The sequence below is a fragment of the Protopterus annectens genome, chromosome 3.part0 (genome assembly GCF_019279795.1).
Source record: "Protopterus annectens isolate FY-2018-M chromosome 3.part0, PAN1.0, whole genome shotgun sequence".
Taxonomy (NCBI): domain Eukaryota; kingdom Metazoa; phylum Chordata; order Ceratodontiformes; family Protopteridae; genus Protopterus; species Protopterus annectens.
Window position 1 is genome coordinate 1,115,889,089 of NC_056731.1, and position 19,579 is coordinate 1,115,908,667.

The 19,579-nt window shown below is 41.9% G+C and overlaps 1 protein-coding gene across 1 annotated transcript in view; it reads right to left on the minus strand.

The window, feature by feature from the left end:
- Positions 1-19,579, minus strand: part of IMPACT (impact RWD domain protein) — a 1,366,254-nt gene that overhangs the window by 97,066 nt on the left and 1,249,609 nt on the right. The window contains exon 11 of the mRNA XM_044065351.1: positions 1,174-1,308. Coding sequence (XP_043921286.1) covers positions 1,174-1,308 — 135 coding nt within the window. The remainder of the gene's footprint in view (positions 1-1,173; positions 1,309-19,579) is intronic.

A 19,579-nucleotide genomic window follows, 5' to 3' on the forward strand; every position in this document is an offset into this window, starting at 1 on the left:
CGATGTATGTGGTGTGTCCTTGACTCCCTTGATTAGAGATAGTGGTACAGAAAAGGTTTTTATACAGTAAGGTATATGATTAGGATTGGGGGCAAGGGCTAGGGTTAACACACATTGTTAATGTGGTGCAGTTATGGTTAAGGTGGTGCAGTTGCTAGCCTTCCCTCTGCTGTTAACTGTAGTCATACACCTAACCTTACAAAAACCCTACCTATAACACCATCACTATTCAGACAAATTTGGTCTAAAATGCAGTGGTAGGGTTTGTGTTATAAGATCAGAAAAATAACCTTGTTTCCCTTTTCAACCTTCTTTGTTTGCATTATTTATGTTTTTCAGTTAGGATGTTATTCACTATGCCTGCACAGATAAAATGTGATTAAATGTTTCAGCATTTCATTTAATTGCCATAAAACCATCCTGAAGGTAAACTACTCTGTGTCAAACATGGAAACATTGACATCCTCATACGCATGGGCCATGGAAGAACATAGACATATCTAACTTTAAAACACTGTATTTTGCATTGGGGCAAGCCCCCCACTCCCCATTAATTATATACATTAACGCCCAAGATCACACAATCCCCAGGAAAAGTGAATATTCCCCAACCCAGGGACTGTTGATCTCACATACCTGTCAATTATGTGTATAGTTGACCAAATGTGGTTGATTAAACACGTCAACCAAATCAACAAAGCTTGTACATGTATGTATGTGTGTTTATGTATCTATATATCTATCTATATTGATATAGACATATACGCACACCTGCAGCAGAGCTAGGGTCAACACACATTGTTAATGTGGTGCAGTTATCAGTATAAACATTGGGTCTAGATAACTGTCATTGTTGAAGTGACACCTTGACCTCATGTGCAAAAATGGGAAAAAGAGGTTGTGGATGGACACAGACACACACACACACACACACACACACACACACACACACACACACACACACACACACACACACACACACACACACACACATCTAATATGCAGAGAGAGAGAAAAGCAGAATCAATACACTTGGGTTTTCAACCAAAGAATGATAAAACTACACTCGAACACATTTGTGAGAAGCAATAACAATAACATTCTGAGCCTGAATTTTATATACCATTTATTTACTCAGGCCATTAACATAAAAACATTTACTCTACATCTTACCAATGATTCTGTATAATTATGCTCCACAAGTATATTTCTGGCACAGTTGTTGATGTGTTTAAAACGGTCTGGTCCCAGCAGGATACCACCATACCATCGAGACACCACCACCATTACATTACGGACATCTAAAATCTGTTTTTAAAATAAACAAAAACTAAATAATAGACAACCAAATATGTCTGAAAGAAATTAAAAGATTATTTCAAAAGATAATAGATACACTGCACTACAAGCTATTAATATAATAACAAATGTTCACTCTCCTTTACTTACAAGTTAACCCTTTTTCTTGACAAGATATTATAGCTGACTTCATTGCTGTCACTAAACCTCAGGACTTCCTGACTATCAGCACAGGATCGATCTGCTGGTCACTCTTTCTTTAGAAAGTTTTCCTAAGTTTTAATCCTTCCAATTTCTTTTCTAAAACATGTATTCAACCACTACAAAACATTTCAAGTAACACATTAGATAGCTTTTAAGTTAAGTAAATACAATCAGAAGACCTACACCATATGTTGGTCTAGTAAAAGTCCTAGTTATCATGCAAAAATTTGTAAAAAAAAAAAAAAAAAAAGATGGTCAAGCATGGCGAAAGATTACATGTGTACATCTGGTAGGTTCACAGTTTAAAAACAAGTTGAGACTATTTCAACATGACTACTATCTAAGACAAGAAGTACTGCGGTGGTGGTGCTGCGGTAGCGTTGTCGTCTCACAGTAAGACGTTGTCCTGTTCGATTCTCAGCTAGAGCGTCTTCTGTGTGGAGACATGCATGAATGGGCGTACCTTCGTTGAAGGTTGTACGTCAGAGCTGGCAACTCGGCATGTAAAAATCTACTGCCAATCATTAGCGGACCGGAGTTCCGCTGTGGCGACCCCTAACCTAAAAGCCGAAAGACACAACTATCTAAGACAAGAAGAGAGCTGAGTGAGAGAGACATGTGACATTCAGTAGTGAGAAATGTACAAGAAAGCCTAAGTGACAGAATGTTAGCAGGATAGAGGCTGAAGTAAGCACAGAGAGTTGGATTTGAGAAAAGGTAAAGGTGACTGTAAGGAGATGAGGGGTATGTGAGAGAATTAGACATACATGCTATGTGAGACAAGATGGTGATGACAAGAGGAAAGAAACAAGGAGAACAGAGGAGATATTAGATGTTGAAAGATATTTATTACAAGTCAGAAAAGACAGCTTAGAAGGGGGTTTTGACAGTGCATTGTAATAGAACAGGGATTACAAAGAAAATTGTGAGAGAAAGACAAACAGAAGTCAGGGTAGGGAAATGGTGGAGAAAACGTTTTGAATAGGTAAGTGATGTTATAGTGCTGTTTTGAGATGTAAAGTAATACAGTCAAGTGAACATAACTAGTCATCTATCGAACAACCTTAGTTTGTCCCTAAAAGTTGGTCAGTAAATGTCTTATTTAGTTTATGGACTCTAGGATAGTCTAGAGCTTTAGTTTTAATTGTATTTTTCTGTCACATCCAAAGGTAAACTGCAAGTCTATTGACAATATACTTTAAAAGGCCTGTAAAGATTATTTTACAGTCAGTAAGCACATAATATTCAGGAAATTACTGTCAGAAAGTATGCCAGAGAGTCCGTCTTATGTTCTATGCTAATTGTTAGAGCAGAAGATGTGGTAAGACTCACATTTTCTCCAGAACCCTAACTACAGATGAGTGTGCTATCTGACCAAATTTTTCTGTACTTAAAAAAAAAATATGTTTTCATCATACATACTATTCTTCCATGCTATACTAATGTATCTGCATCACTTTAAGTGGGTAGTACTATTCTGTAATTAGCTATATCGCAAAATAATATGATAATTCAATTTTTTTTTTCTTTTCCAACATACCATGTGTCACTTAGTTCACCTAAACCCTTCTCCCCTCTTTATGTACCCTTTAGATATCACTGAGCTCAGTTACAATAAAATACTTAGGAAAGTGATACTATGTTGATTGATTGTGCAGGTAAGCTTAAATATCTGACATATATGTTTTGACTCACTTTAGTATTGGTTTAATGCTTGTACTTTCTATAAATCTGTAACCATACATCTGTAAAGGTTTGGTTGTCTTGTACCAGCACTGCTTGGTATGCTTAATATATATTTTACTCACCAGTGTTACGCATTCTTTTCTCAAATATATTATTGCATTTTTGTATTGCTCCCAGGTCCTGTCTGAAACTGGGCCTTGGCCCAGTATTGCTAACCTGTTAAACAAAATGTAAAGATATAACACAAAGTAAAGATACAAATGTGGTGTTCTCTTGTCTCTCCAATGATGTACTAAGGCAGTACTCTGAATTACTGCTTTAAGGCCAGAATTCAGAAACGGGCCCGTCCGCAATCGGTACAGATGCTTCAAAAAAGGATTGTAGCACAATTGTGGAAACCAGCAATTCAGAGACACATTAGCTGCAATGAGGAAAGACCTCATTACTGGCTAATTTGCATGCCTCTGAATAGTTGGATGATTACCACAAACGCTACAAGCTGCTTTTGGCTGACCTTGCTGTACACAGGCATTCCCCCTCATACAGTCCCCCCCACACACACACATATACGCAATTAATCACATATGCACATGTACACACACTGCCATATCTCTAACCTGTCTCCAAGTTACCATGTTATCCCTTATGTTGCCTCTTATTTTTTCACTGTCCCTTGTAAATCACAAATGAATTTAGTCAGTTAGTAATGAGTCATTAGACATTCACTCCTCTTATTCTTCAGAAAAAAATGCATTGTGATGCAAGATCTGTTACTCTATTAACTTTTAAAATGGATTACATTAACATTTTAAAAAGGTTTCCTGGTGTCATCAAGAATTCCCACATGCTTTTTCCAGAAGTCTTGAGCATGTCTCTCTTAATTCAATAACTGTTACAGTCAGTCAGTAATAATGCCAGACATTACCGTTTCATACGTCTTTGTGTCCATAATATGCTTCATGATGCAAAACCAGACTTCTATTAACTTTTTAAGTGGATTATGGTAATATTAAGGAGTGCCCCTGGTGTCTAGTGCACCCCCATATATCATCCTTGCTGCAGAGTCTGTTCTATTCATTTTTGAGGTGACTTAAGTTAATGTTTAAAAGTCTCCCCTTACTGTGTGATTTGTTCATTAGTCAAGTGACGTTTATAGGTATGGTAGCCACACCCCCAAACACACACGCACATTCACACATTCATGTGCATGCGTGCACACACACATGCACAACCACCCACCCACCCCAAATGCCTTCACGGATATACTCACCTATTCACCCATACATATTCACACATCTATCCTTCCTATCCCCTAACTAACCTCCTTACTGTGACCACCCAGGCAGATACACACACAGATACAGATACCCACACACACACACACCTTTCACCACTCATACCTCTGCATACAGGCAAACATGCACACACACATCAATACTACCTATCTGCTTAACTCTCTAGCACTTGCCTCTAACATGATCTCTCCCATTGACAATAGTTAGTGACAACACACTTTTGGCAGTGTTAAATAACACATCTGATGGTGGTATACCTCTCAGCTGTCAAGTTATTTGCAGAACGTCCAGATTTTTGTTCATATTTTTGGTCTGTTCCGTCATGTAATTTATGGTTTTCTGGCAAATCACTGAGGAATGAAGTCAGTAAATAATGGCATGCATTTAGGTTTCAGACTTCATATCCTTCAGAAAATGCATGCTAATACAAATACTGTATTCTAGCAAATTTTTAAGTTTATAATAGCAATATTTAAAATCTGTCCTTACTGTTGGGCATTTGTACCCCCCCATTATTTTAGGCTTTGTCCAGATTTATTCCTGTAAGAGGTTGAGAGGTATGGTGGTGATTTACACAGCTGAGCAGTTCTAGGAATAACTCAGCTTTGAAAACCATTAAACAAAGGCATTTTCTGTGGACAGTGCAGGATTAATTACTATATGCCACTCCACTGGAATGTCTCATTTACATCTTCAATAGGCCTGAGAGACAGTCTGTGCAAAATCCAAAACTAAGAAACAAAAAATTACATGACCTCCAACACAGGACATACCAGAACGAAGGATAGTTATTGAAAAAATACAGTTAAGTGCTTTCGTCCGTCAACTTGGACTTCTTCAGAACTCAAAACAATTGAAACAAAACACTCCTTTTAAATCATTCAGAATTCAAATTAATAAACAAATTGCCAGAATCAAAATCCATTTAAAGGGACAGTTTAAAAAAAAAATTCACTCATAAAATGTATAGTAAAATTTTGAACAATTTTATAAAATTGCACAAGTTAGTACAAAATAATATTAATCACCTAACCTAAAATCAACGCATTTATTTGTTGGTTTATGAGATTATAATTTAGCTTCTCTCATTTTAAGTACTAAATTTATTGAGACATAATTATTGAGACCTGATCTAAACGTAGCATCCAATTTCAACAGACACAAAAGCTCTCTATACTCCAACTTGTTCTCCCATGCTCCCCCCTAGCATCTCGGAGAACAACCTCTAATATCCAAAAAGAAACTTTGTAAAACCCTCACATATACACGCATGTCTATATAATGCATTATTATGATTAGCCTTCCTTATATCATATAGATGTTCATAAATCCGCCTGGAAAAACTTCTCTCAGTTTTTCCCACATAAAATGAGAAATAGTGATCACAAAGGGCCAAATAAACTAGTCCTACCGAGTTGCAATCTCCTTTTTTTAATACAACAGTTGTTCCTAATGCATTTTTTAGTGTCACTGCCTCCCTTTCAGTAATATACCTGCAGAAGCTACACCTCCCACATTTTTTGGTCCCTTTATCTGGCACTGAACTCCCTCGTTCCAACACTTCCTTAATATTCCTATGTACATTGTGTATAAATGTTGCTTTATAACCCAGGTGTTGGAACAAATCCATACCTGTCTTTAAAATAGTCCAATTTTGGTAAATAATGTTTTTTATCTTCTGGCTTAACCAGTCATATTTTATTGCCATTGATTGTTGGAAGTTCTCAGTTTTTCATTCCATACTCTGCCCTATTCCTTTTAACAGGTCCGGTTTCCCCAAAATACAAATCAGATTTTGAGTCCCTGTTCTCCATCACTTCCTTCTCTATTGATTTTAGCAATTCTAATTGGTACCACCTGTCTAAAAACATCAAGGTCATGATGTTTGTTTCTTTCATGAACAAATCATTATCAGAACTCATCCTGGCAGCTCTGATAAACTGACCTTTTATCAAATTTTTCTTCCAATACATGGGTTGGCAGCTATTAAAATGGAGATACCTGTTCAAAAATGTTTCTTTCCTACATATACACTAGTTTTTAACACTCCTTCTTCCCACATATGTTGAACAGCTAAATAATGTATTACCTTCTTAAGGTAGTTCTGGGTAAATTTTAAAAAATCAGTAGTGCTAACCAAATAATCCAAAAATTCATCAATTTCAGAGAAACTCCCTTTCCACACAAAAAACATACCACCCAAATATCTACCATAAAAGGACCATTGTGAAGCATTTGATAAAATCAATAGAGAAGGAAGTGATAGAGAACAGGGACTCAAAATTTGGTTGTATTTTGGGGAAGCCGGACCTGTTAAAAGGAATAGGGCAGAGTATGGAAGGAAAAACTGGGAACTTCCACCAATCAATGGCAATAAAATAAGATAGGTTAAGCCAGAAGGTAAAAAACATTATTTACCAAAACTGGGCTATTTTAAAGACAGATATGGATTTGTTCCAACACCTGGGTCATAAACCAACATTTATACACAAGATACATAGGAATATTAAGGAGGTGTTGGAACGAGGGAGTTCGGTGCCAAGTAAAGGGACCAAAAAATGTGGGATGTGTAGCTTCTGCAGGTGTATAACTGAAAGGCAGGAAATGCATTAGGGACAACTGTTGTATTCAAAAAAGGAGATTGCAACTCGGTAGAACTAGTTTATTTGGCCCTTTGTGATCACCGTTTCACATTTTATGTAGGAAAAACTGAGAGAAGTTTTTCCACGTGGATTTATGAACATCTATATGATATAAGGAAGGCTAATCATAATAATGCATTATATAGACATGCGTGTGCATGTGAGGGTTTTACAAAGTTTGTTTTTGGGATATTAGAGGTTGTTCCCAGAGATGCTGGGGGGGGGGGGGGTAGCATGGGAGAACAACTTGGAATATAGACAGCTTTTGTGGCAATTGAGATTGGATGCTACATTTAGACCAGGTCCTAATGATTATGTCTCAATAAATTCAGTATTTAAAATGAGAGCAGCTAAATTATAATCACATAAATGAACAAATAAATGCGTAGATTTTAAGTTAGATGGTTAAAGTTATTTTGCACCAACTTGTGCAATTTTATAAAATTGTTCAAAATTTTACTATACATTTTATGAGTGAATTATATTTAAAACTGTTCCCTTTAAATGGATTTTGAGTCTGATAATTGGTTTGTTAATTTGTATTCTGAATGATTTAAAAGGAGTGTTTTGTTTCAATTGCTTTATTTTCTGAAGAAGTCCAAGTTGACGGACAAAAGGGCTTAATTGTATTTTTTTCAATAAATACCCTTCATTCTGGTATGTCCTGTGTTGGAGGTCTGAGAGATAGCCCACTGTGGTGCTATACCTCTTCAAGGTAAAGCACAGTGGTGGGGTTGTCTTTGAATCAGAAAAAGGGCTTACCTCTAGCAATAATCTTTCTGAATCCTGCTTAAATATCTATGAATAGTGTGCCAGTACAAATTTTTCAATAGCTCTCATTAATTCTTACTAGTAGAAGCTCATAGACAGACTTCCACTGGAGATTTGAAGATCTTACCCCAAAAGGGTTTCTAAGTCACTTGATTTCCTTAAACCTTGGCCTTTGGCACAGATATCAAATGATCCATCACTCACAGCTTCTGATAATATTTTTTAACTGAAAATGCACTCTTCAGAATGGCTTGTCAATGTTCCTCAAAAGCCTACAGTTTTAAAGGGAAAAAATATTTTAATAAGAAACTAAACAAGCTACTCTTTCCCTACTCATTCTCTGCCAGTTATCCATAGATGTAGGAGATGCTGTGTAAATACAAAATAGAAAAGAGATTGCATGGAAAAATATAATGGTGTGTGCAAAGACTGTAGAATAAAGAAGCGATACAAACAGAGGAAGATTTATCTGCATGCTTACTTTCCATGTGGTACTCTTAAGTCTAGGTAATGCAACAGAACTTAACATCTGGATGGAACAAGTGGAGTTTGCATTTTATGATCTTCCTGATCCTCAGTCAGGTTAATACTTCTTTATAAGGCCAGTATTACACACGTCTTAAAAAAAATCTTTTTGGCCCTGTCCCACCATGACCATCAAGCTACTGTACAGTACTGACCTATTTGTTTCTCATGATTCTAATGTACTTGAACATGGGGAGAGTGTGACAGGGACCATAACCATCATTCAAACAGGGGTTAGAAAATTTATATGTGCTCCTAACACCTCCCACTACCGGTTGAAAAGCACTTTGCAGTGGCTGATATGATGAACCTGGTTCAACAACATACTTCACTTACCTCTAATTTCCAATGAATGAAAATGCACACTTCTTGACAAAGCCATGCTTTTTAAGTACAAAGATGAAGAAGCTTCAGTACCTGTCTATTATCCAGGTGGAGCTCTTGATGTGGAACTGTGAACCCTCCCACACACCTTCACCCATCAAGATAAATGACCTGTGTCAGTGTTCACTCCCAGCCCTCCTCAGCCATCTTCTCTAGCATTCAGAACACTAAGCAAAACTGTGCTGTCTAGAGCACTGACAGGGCTCCATCCATTTATGCTACAGAGATGACGAGAATTGTCTATATTTAACTACAAAGAGCACTACGCATCAGTTGCATACTTGCATATCACTCATTCAGCAACAGCTGACCAAACGTCATTTTAGTTCCAAACCAGGCTAAAGGATCACTGTATACTTTTCAATAATTACTTTTGCAGATACTAAGTCCTGCACAACAACTACCATTGGTGAATCACCCAATTGTGCAGTTTCACAAATCCTTTTGTCATAATGTTCTCAATTATGCACCTGCACACAGCCAATTTTATGAAGAACTAAGGTCTAAAACAAACAAAAGAAAAGAGAGACAAAAATAATTGTTAAACACAATCAAGTAGTAATATCAAATCTATGAAAGAGACCTTCGGAAAACCCTTCCTAAATTAAACCCCTCCTTAATACTTTAAAGCACGACAGACACTCTAAATCAAAAATATTTCATTTATTATCTTTACATTTTTTTAAACTTGTTGACCACCACAATGTACTGACCCCCACAGTGGACCTATTTCACATATTCTCTGTGCATAACACAGACATTAAAGATTACCATATGAACACTGCAAATAATATAAAAATGACATTACATGTTTAATTATGCAACGGAAACAAAAGCTGGGATGATTCATTCTGCTGGTACATAAAGATATTTAAAAGCAGATAAAATAAATCACAGCAAAGATATGAAATATTCACAATACTGTTATATGTACATATTTTTAAACACACTTGAAGGAACAAACATGGGAAGAATCTTTCAAAATAATCTGAGAAATAAAATAGGAAGCAGAAGCAGCCAGCAGAATGGAAGATACTGAAAAAAAAGTCATGACATAGAAGACATTTCAAGACACACAACACAAAAAAGTGTTTGACTTGCAATACTTTATCCATCATGAAAAAAGTGGTCTTCAACAGCATGAAATACAAATTAAAAGCAAGTCAGCATGGGTCCTAGCTGATGGGAAACTGTTGTTAGCACCACAGTTATTACTTTCTACTAGGATTCTGAGCTCATATGGCCACACTTTTAACTGACTCACAAAATATTTTTGTTTAAATGGCAAAAATGGACAAGCAGGATGACAGGAGTGAGACACAAGGAAACTTTACAGGAAGCAATTACCTTGAGATGGACCGTATTCATATAAGCCTGAAATGTGAGTGCTCCGTCTATTTTTTTAATTAAATAATCAAATGAAAACATCTGTAAACAGTCTTACTGAAATGCAGATGGAATAGCTGTTTTGCCTGTTTTACTTTATTTGTATTTGTTTACTGGGGTAGAGCACTGATCTACATGTACCTTTTTTAGACTCGGTCTGGGAGTGATGTCTGATTAAGTGATTTGCTCAGAGTCACACAGTTAGGCAATGGAGGCTATAGGAATCAAACCTTGGACCACAGGAAACAGCTCACAAGTCCATAATTCTCAGAACCAAATGCTGTTAAAGCCCAGCAAAATTCTCCCCATATCTTCTAATAATGTAATAATGAATATTTAAAATAAAGGGTCCATAAACATGAAAGCACCATGGAGCAAAGGACTAAAGCTATGAGAAATTAACAAGCTTATTCTTGTGGTTCAGGGTTTGATTCCCTTACCCTTTATTTGCCTACTGCGCGACCTTGAGCGACTGTCTTAACCAAACAGTGCTTTGGGGCAACTGGGAATTTGAGGTAGGCTCTTTAATGATGTCCTGCACTGAATGTCTAGTAACTACCTATCTTGGTGGTGGAGCTGCCCTTACATGATTTCCAGTTCTGATCTGTTGGGAAGACATTCCATTTGCTTTACAGGTTCTTTTTCCAGGACATAGCTTGTGATGATTTCAAAAACAACATAAAACCTACTGCTTTCTTCACTATTGTTTGTTTCATATTCAATGAACAATAGTCATGAGTCAGGTGTCAGCTTGTACAAGCAGATGATCCTGTTCACCGGTAATAATTCTGCAGGAATTCACATCTCCTGACAGAATCAGTACATTATACAAAAAATTGGGGACATACTTATTGCAGGACAGTTTTATAAATGTCTCAGCCCTCAAGCAGACAATGCATGTGAAGTCATTGGCCTACGGGTGCATAATTTTTGTTACTTCCTTGCTCTTAGTCTCCAAAAAATGTATTTTTTACATTCCATAGTAAATTTGGTTAATCTCTTGAAAGTCATCAGGTAATAGGATTTGAAAGTGCATGTCTATGTCTCTGACTATTAAAAAATCAGTGCTAGCATTCACAAAATCAAATACAGGAACAGACATGGAACAATTTATTATTTTGAAAAGAAGCAGGTCTTCTTACATTGCACTCCAATACAGTTAGTAATAAAATGGTACACAGTGTTCAATGCTTTGATAACTTCTCTTTCTTTAAGCAGTAACAGAGTTTTTTCTTACAAACTCATTTAGGTAGAAACAACAGTAACACATTGGAGGGCAAAAATAACAGTGCCAAGGTAAGTAGCAGAGATTAAAACATAGATGCAGAAAGGTACTAATTTGACTGCAGGTTATTATGATTATGGTATCTACCGCGGGCATCAATGCACACAACTGAGAGAACAGAGTTTACCTAATGAAGGTACATAGGTTCATAGCTAAATACTAGGCTAGCTGCCTTTAGGGACTATTTTAAGCCTAACCAATTTCCCTTTATGTGCTTGAAATAACCTATTCCATTACAGATTAGCCTTACCCATCCCATAATCGATAATTAGAAGTTATGTACTCACCATAACGTTCCATCTGAGTAGGTGTATTCATTTGTCTGCAACCTGTGGGTTATGGATCCGATATCGGATCCGAACCGGCATGGTTTACCAGCTATGGATCCAAGCTCTCAGCTCCTCCCCTCACCCATAATACCCTGCTCTACCCTCATGACCTCAGATCGAGTTTGCCAACAGCAAGAACACCCTGAAAAGGGTAACACATAATATGCAGGAAACTGAAAGGCCAGGGGGATAGGAGGGGGATGGTTGCAGACAAATGAATACACCTACTCAGATGGAACGTTATGGTGAGTACATAACTTCTAAATCTGAAGTAGGAGATTCATTTGTCTGCAACCTGTGGGACAGAGTCCCCAGCTACCTGAATCTTGGGCGGCCATCATGGAAGGATATTCCGAGCACCGGAGCCAAAGGATGCTCTACCCCTAGATGCAAGATCCAACTTGTAGTGGGAAATAAAAGTATGAGATGAAGCCCACGTGGCTGCAGCACAAATATCATCTAGAGGAATCCTAGCCTTAAAGGCTGCCGAGGTAGATACTGACCGGGTTGAATGGGCGTGTACACCCTCCGTGCGGGCCTTCCTGAAGCTTGATAAGCCAATAAGATACACTGTGAAATCCAGCGAGACAGAGATACTTTAGAAATTGGCTTGCCCAAATTAAATTTAGCAAAGGAAATGAACAGCTGGTCGGATTGCCTATGACCAGCCGTTCTGTTTAGATAAAATCTAAGTTGCCTGTGAACATCTAAGGAGTGAAGCTTGTATTCACCTTTGTTTTCATATTTAGGGAAGAAAACAGGGAGGTTAATGGATTGGTTAATGTTTGCTTCAGAAGCTACTTTAGGAAGAAAGGACGGGTTGGTCCTGAGGTAAACACGGTCCGGATGAAAGACCAAGTAAGGAGGTTTAGCTGATAATGCTTGGAGCTCTGAAACTCTCTTGGCCGATGTAATGGCTACTAAAAAAGCCGTCTTGAAAGACAAGAATTTGAGATCCACCGTAGCTGCTGGTTCGAAGGGGGGGGGGGCGGTCAAGGCCTGGAGAACTAAGGAAAGGTCCCAGGGGGGAACCGCTTGTTTTATAGGGAGCCTGAGAAGGAAAGTACCTTTAAGGAAAATTTTACACAACTTGGCTGACATGAGTGGACTAGAGTCATGACCAATGTGATAATGTGAAATTGCCGCCAGTTGTACTTTGACTGTGGAACTGCTGGCACCATCGTTAAAAAGAGTGGTTAAGAAATCAAGCACTAAAGGGAGAGGAACCGTGAAGGGATTCAGGCCTTGCCGCTCTGCCCACAAAGAAAACCATTTCCACTTGCTGCTGTAGACTTTCCTAGTGGATGGTTTATGAGCTGCCACCAGGATCGCCTTAACCGGGGACGAAATACCGGGAGTCCTGATCAAGAGTGGAACTGGAGCAGCCAAGCGGTCAGCTTCAGGTTGTCCAGGTTCGGAGGAGATTTGCAAGATGGATGAGATATCAGATCCGGAATGGGATCTAGAATCCAAGGAGGATTCACCGAGTGAGACCTTAGGAAGGGGAACCAGATCTGTCGAGGCCAAAACGGAGCAATGAGAATCATTCTGCAACCTACCCGAGAGGCTTTCTGAAGAACTTGGAGCATCAGAGGCAAGGGTGGATAAGCATACAGAAGACCGGGTGGCCAAGCATGCACCAGAGCGTCTCTTGGAGAACCTCCTGGAGGAGGTATCAGAGCGAAAAAACTGTCGCACTTGGTGTTTGAGGGAGAGGCAAAAAGATCGCATGAAGGGGTTCCCCACCGTGCGAATATGCGTTCCGCTACTTGAAAATTGAGAGACCACTCGTAAGGAGTCAGAATGGTGCGACTGAGCTTGTCCGCCAGGATGTTGGACCGACCCGGAATGTGCGTTGCTATTAGAAAGCGGTTGGTGGAGATTGCCCATTCCCAAACTCTCATGGCTTCTCGACAAAGAGGGTAAGACCTCGTTCCCCCTTGCTTGTTGATGTACCAGACCACTGACATGTTGTCCGATTGAATCGCAATTGTTCCCATGGGAAGAAAGTCCTGAAGTGCTAGCAACGCTAAGAGCACTGCTCTCATCTCTAGAACGTTGATATGCAGTAAGGTCTCTGAATCGTTCCATGTGCCTTGGACGGTCCGACCCGCAAAATGCCCCCCCCCACCCGAGGCGGGAGGCGTCCGTGGTCACCGTGGCGAGAGGGGGAGAAGCACAAAATGGGAGGCCTCCGTGGAGATCTGGGGAGTGAAGCCACCACAGGAGGGACCGCTTGCAAGCCTTGCTGATCGCAATGGGATGATGCATAGGGAGAGCAAGGTAAGACCATTGTACTAAGAGAGTCCACTGGAGGATGCGCATATTGAGCCTGGCAAGAGGAAGAAGTGCTATAGCAGATGCCATGGACCCTAGAGCCCTCAGGACCAACTCCGCTGGAACAGAACTTGAGTGGAGAATGGCCCGCACCTGGAGCTGCAGATTTTGAACTCTGTCCGCAGTGAGGAAGGCTTTTAAACTCCTTGTGTCTAACCTGGCCCCTATAAAATCTAAGAGCTGTGTGGGCACCAGGTTGGATTTCTTTGTATTTATTGTAATGCCCAGAATGGGAGCAAGATGGAGAAAGGAGTCTCACTCCAATAGTAGTAGATGCCTTGTTGGGGCGGTAAGGAGCCAGTCGTCCAGGTAGGGGAAGACTTGCACCCCCTGAAGCCTCAGGTGGGCCGCTACCACTGCTAATACTTTGGTGAACACCCTGGGGGCTGTGGTGAGACCAAAGGGAAGGACCCGGAACTGGTAGTGACTGGCTCCCAGCCGGAAGCGGAGGAACCTCCTGGAGCGCCTGTCCATCAGGATGTGGTAGTACGCATCTTTGAGGTCTATAGAACACATCCAGTGATTTTCTCCCAGAAGGGGGAGAACAGATTGCAGAGTGACCATTCGGAATTTTTCCTTGGGGACTGCCAGGTTCAAGAGAGAAAGGTCTAAAATTGGTCTTAGATCCCCGTCTTTTTTGGCACTAAAAAGAACCTGGAGTAGAACCCTGATCCGATCTGGTCTGGGGGGACGGACTGGATGGCTGTTTTCTTTAGCAGATGGCCAATTTCTGCCAAAGCGGCCTCCCGTTGACCGGGTGGAACGTCTGGGAGGGACTTCAACTTTGGTAAGTGACGAAAAGGGATGCGGTATCCTCTGGATATGATCTGGAGAACCCAGCGGTCTGATGTTATGGACTCCCATGCCGCTAGGTGCTCCGAAAAACGTCCCCCGACTGCCTCCAGAGTGGAGCAGCCGGGCAACCCCTCAGGGTTGCTGCGCGGGCCGTTCAGAGAAAGGTTCTCTGGACCCGAAGTTCCTGGGAGCCCCTCTGCCTCTAGGGCGGCATCCTCCCTGTCCTCCTCTGCCACGGAAGGACTGGTTGTCCGGAGCAGGATGGGATTGCTGCGACTTCCGGAACCACATCTTCTTCTGACCCTTTTGGTTCCTAGAATAGGGCCTCTGGGGTGCAGAGAAGCGGATTCCGATGGCAGACAGCGTCTTCCCGTCCTTCTCGCTCTGGGTCAAAGTGTTGTGAACGGTTTTGCCAAAGAGGGCAGAACCATCAAAGGGGGCATTCGCAAATGACGCTTTGAAGGGCTCGGAGAAATCGCAATGACGGAGCCAGGCCTGACGTCTGGTGACTAGACCTGCCCCTGTGGCTCTAGTGGCGCCTTCCGTAGCATGGGAGAGTAGCCGCATAGAGGTATTGGTAACTGATCTAAGAGTGGCCATGCGGGTGGAGTGCAGCACTTTGTCCTCCTCCGACATGGACTCTGGGGGAGATGCAGCGTATTCTTTAATGAGATCTCGCTGCATCCTAATAACGTGTGCCAGGTAGTTCAGCGCCCTTACCAAGAAGGTCGCTGAACTAAACATCCGCTTCCCCAAGCGGTCCATCATCCGAGACTCCTTGCTCGGGGGATGGGCTGAGGGACTCTCCTGAGCAAGTTCCCTCTTGGTGGCCGCCGTCAACATGGCATCTACCGGAGGCCCCTTACTCCAATGGGCACGGTCAGACGGTGGGCTGAGGATCCTGTCAGGCCTCTTAGGGATTGGCTCCACGGTGTCCGGTTCCTTCCACGCCCTGGTGGTAATGAGGTCCACCAGGGGGTCGGCAGGAGGGGACACCCAAGAGGTAGACAGGCCCGCTTCAAATGCCTCCAAGAACACGGACTCGTCCGAGGAAGACTTGGGGGCAGACCACCCCCCCTTATACGGAGCATTTCCATGATGTCTCCAAATGAGACATCCTCGGGGGGTGACCGTGGGGAGCCTTCCCCTTCCTCCAAATCCGTGTCTTCCGTGAGAGACTCGGGGGAGTCAATGTGCCTCCTTTTGCACGAATGCTTGCGAGGAACATCCTCTGGGGGACTGTCAGAGAACTCCTCGCAAGCAGCAACCTGTTCCAGGGGAACAGCTTGGGGCATAGAAGCGGGCTGTCCCAAGGGCCGGATGGTGGAAGCCTGACCCAGTGCAGAGGGAGCGCGGGACGGAGCCGAAACAAGTGCCGGGGGTCCGGAGACCCTCAACAGGGCCCTCTCCACTACATCAAACGCCGAAGGGGAGCCGACCTCGACCAAAGGATCCGACAATCGGCTCCCCCTCGGATCCGAAGAGTGGATCGGAGCCGGCGCCGAAGCGCACGGATCCGAAGGGACAGTGCGCTCCGACACAGACGGCGCCGAAGGAGCACTGATCCCCCCAGATCCGAGGCTCGGATCCAGGCTCCGAGAGGTCGGATACGATGCACTCGAGGGCAGGGTCGGATCCGAAGTACCAAGTACTATCGACGCCGACCCACCCCCGGCACCGAAGCTGCTCGGCTCCAACTGCTCCGAACCCGGGTAGCGGGTCGGAGAAAGAGCAATCGGCTTGAAAAAGGGGGTCGAGCTCCCCCCCGGGGGGGGGGGGAGGCAAGAGCACTCCCATCTGCATCTGGGCCTGGATGAACCTTCTCATCATCCTGTCCAGATCAGCATCCGATAGGCTGTACGTAGATCTCGACGAGGCTACCGAGATAGGCCTTGAGTGCCTCCTCGATAGCCTCGACGGAGATCGGGTCTCCTCCTCCTCAGGTCCCGTGAAAACACACTGGAGACCGGAGCCGAGGAGGAGGAGATCCAGCCGACAATGGAGCCGGGGGAGAAGCCCGCTTGGCTGGCGGGGCCGAAACAGAGGTCTCGGCCCGCCGCTTATGGTGCTTCTCCCTCCGGTCCCTTTTTCTAGCATCCCTCTCCTCCGAACCAGAAGCGGGAGGTTGAGTCCCAGAAGGAGGAGGGGGAGCCGGAGAGGGAATAACCGTGGGGACGGTTACCCCCGAAGGAGCGGAGGTCGGAGCCAAGTCCGGCGGTAAAAGGCCCGCCAAAACAAGCTTGGACCTCTGCTCCTTCAATGCCCTGGGGTTGAACCCTGCACAAATGGAACATCCAGATGTGAGGTGTTCAACCCCCAGGCATCTAACACACCGAGTGTGGCCATCAGCTGGGGAAAGCTTATGGCCACACTCGGAGCACTTAGAAAAAATAGCCTTGGGCTGCTCAGACATCCCAAGCTAACAAACAACAGTTACTAACTAAGGTAAGTAACTAAAAAAAAAAACCAAAATCACTCACAGGCCCAACACACACACTACGCTACCAGCGAGGGGAGGGATATAAATTTTAGATTAAACTCTAACAAAAATAATAATACACAAAGGGAAACCTACACTTTCATACAAATCAACCAAAAAATTATTTAAATTTTACAATTTAAATGCTGAAAACTATCACTTAGCTGGAGAGCTGGAAAAACAATCTGGTCACCATGCGCGGCAAACGAGATCTGGGGTCATGAGGGTAGAGCAGGGTATTATGGGTGAGGGGAGGAGCTGAGAGCTTGGATCCATAGCTGGTAAACCATGCCGGTTCGGATCCGATATCGGATCCATAACCCACAGGTTGCAGACAAATGAATCTCCTACTTCAGATCTATAAATTACCCCTAATAAAAATAACAGGAATCATACCCATGATAAATTGAGGAGATTCACAAATGGTATAAAGTACTGAGGGACTGCCTCTGTCCATTAGTAGTACAAGGGCAGTCCTGGAGTAAAGTTTCTGTTTCCCATACACAGATTTAAGTTGCACTTGAATATGAACAGGGATAAACTTTGTTTTATGTGGATATGGAGTCTTTTCCACAGCAGCGGTATCCTCTGCAAGATACACCTTTCCCTCCAAACCATTTTGTTGATGTTGCAGAAAAGCTTTAAATCCCTAGACTGAGTATTTTGATGCCATCTGACTTGCTGATGTGCAATAAATCATTAATAATGGGTTGGAGGATGACTTGTATGCTAAACACAGGTCACCTCTTAGCAGTCTATAGGATATAGAGTATAGTGACAGGGATTTAAGTAGGTCTATGTAGCATGTGTTGTTTAGGTGTTGTACACTTTCACTAAGGTTATCTCTATGGGCGTTTCAGTTGTTGCATGTGTCTGGACAGATACATGCCTAAGGGGGCATTGTATTAATTGATTGGCCTAATGAGGGCTGACATCCCTAGATCTAGACACAATCTCTGTTTATAAGTTGTGAAATATGGAAGAATTTTCTTACAACAATAGACACATTGGTCAAAAGAAAGGTCATTGCCCACACAAGTTCCCAAATCCCAAACAACTGGGTCAACTCTTAGGGGCATATTGTCAGTGGGGCACTTCTCTGGGGTAGATGACTTCCCAAATGATACAGTAATGCATTTTTTAGCATTTAGTTTCAGTCTATGATTTTTGCACCAGTTACTTATTTGGGACAAACCTTCCTACAGGATGACTAAGTCATTTGGGGATTTGGTGACTGCCGGCAGTCATCTGCAAACTTAGCCAGAGCCCTTTCGAACTGGCTTTTACTTTAGGAAAGTAGATGCCAAACAGGAACATCCTACAGTGTTGCTGTGTGCTATACACATTAATGCAGACAGGTGATGACAGGACTTTCTCTTTCAGCACATTTCAAAAATGTACAAAGAATGCGGAAAAGTAAGATGGTCTTGACTGTTTTGGAAACATATTCTGCTTGTGCTGTGCAACAAACAAATAACTAAGCCTACAGGTGTAAGGAGCAATTAATACAGAGGATTGAAAATCTGAAGCTTTAGTGCTGCATATGAAAAGATAAGACAGCATGCAGATTGTTAGCGAGGAGGAAAACGATAATGACTCATTTCAGATTCATGGTGCAAAGACATGCCTCTTCCTTAATACTGATGGTAATATATTCAGAACAGGCACATTTCATTTTGAAATTGCATCTATATTCATACCTCTTTTATTTGGTCTTTGCTTAATTTGCATGCATGTTTTCTTTGATGTGGACAGCCCTTTGGAAGCATCTCTCTGTTACGCAACATGCCGTGCTTCTGTGCAAACCAAAGCAAAAAGTTTATAAAAGCTGGGACACTGGGGGTGCTTGTCATAGTGACATCAGTACAAATTAGCTCTATGCCTTTTGCGGTTTCTTCAAGAGAGCTGAACATGTTTTAGGAAGCCTTTATTTTTGTATCAAAACATTTACTGAACATTTTTAATTACATATACATTATGCTGATCTCAGCTTCGTGCCACATGTAAAATATATACATTGCCATAACATAATTTAACAAAAGCAGAAAAAAAAATGAACGGGCTAAGCATTCATATGCAATTCTTAAATCATCTCAGGGGTGCAGCATTTAATTCTACTTTAAAACTATACATACTGAGCTCTACCAAATCAATACACCAGT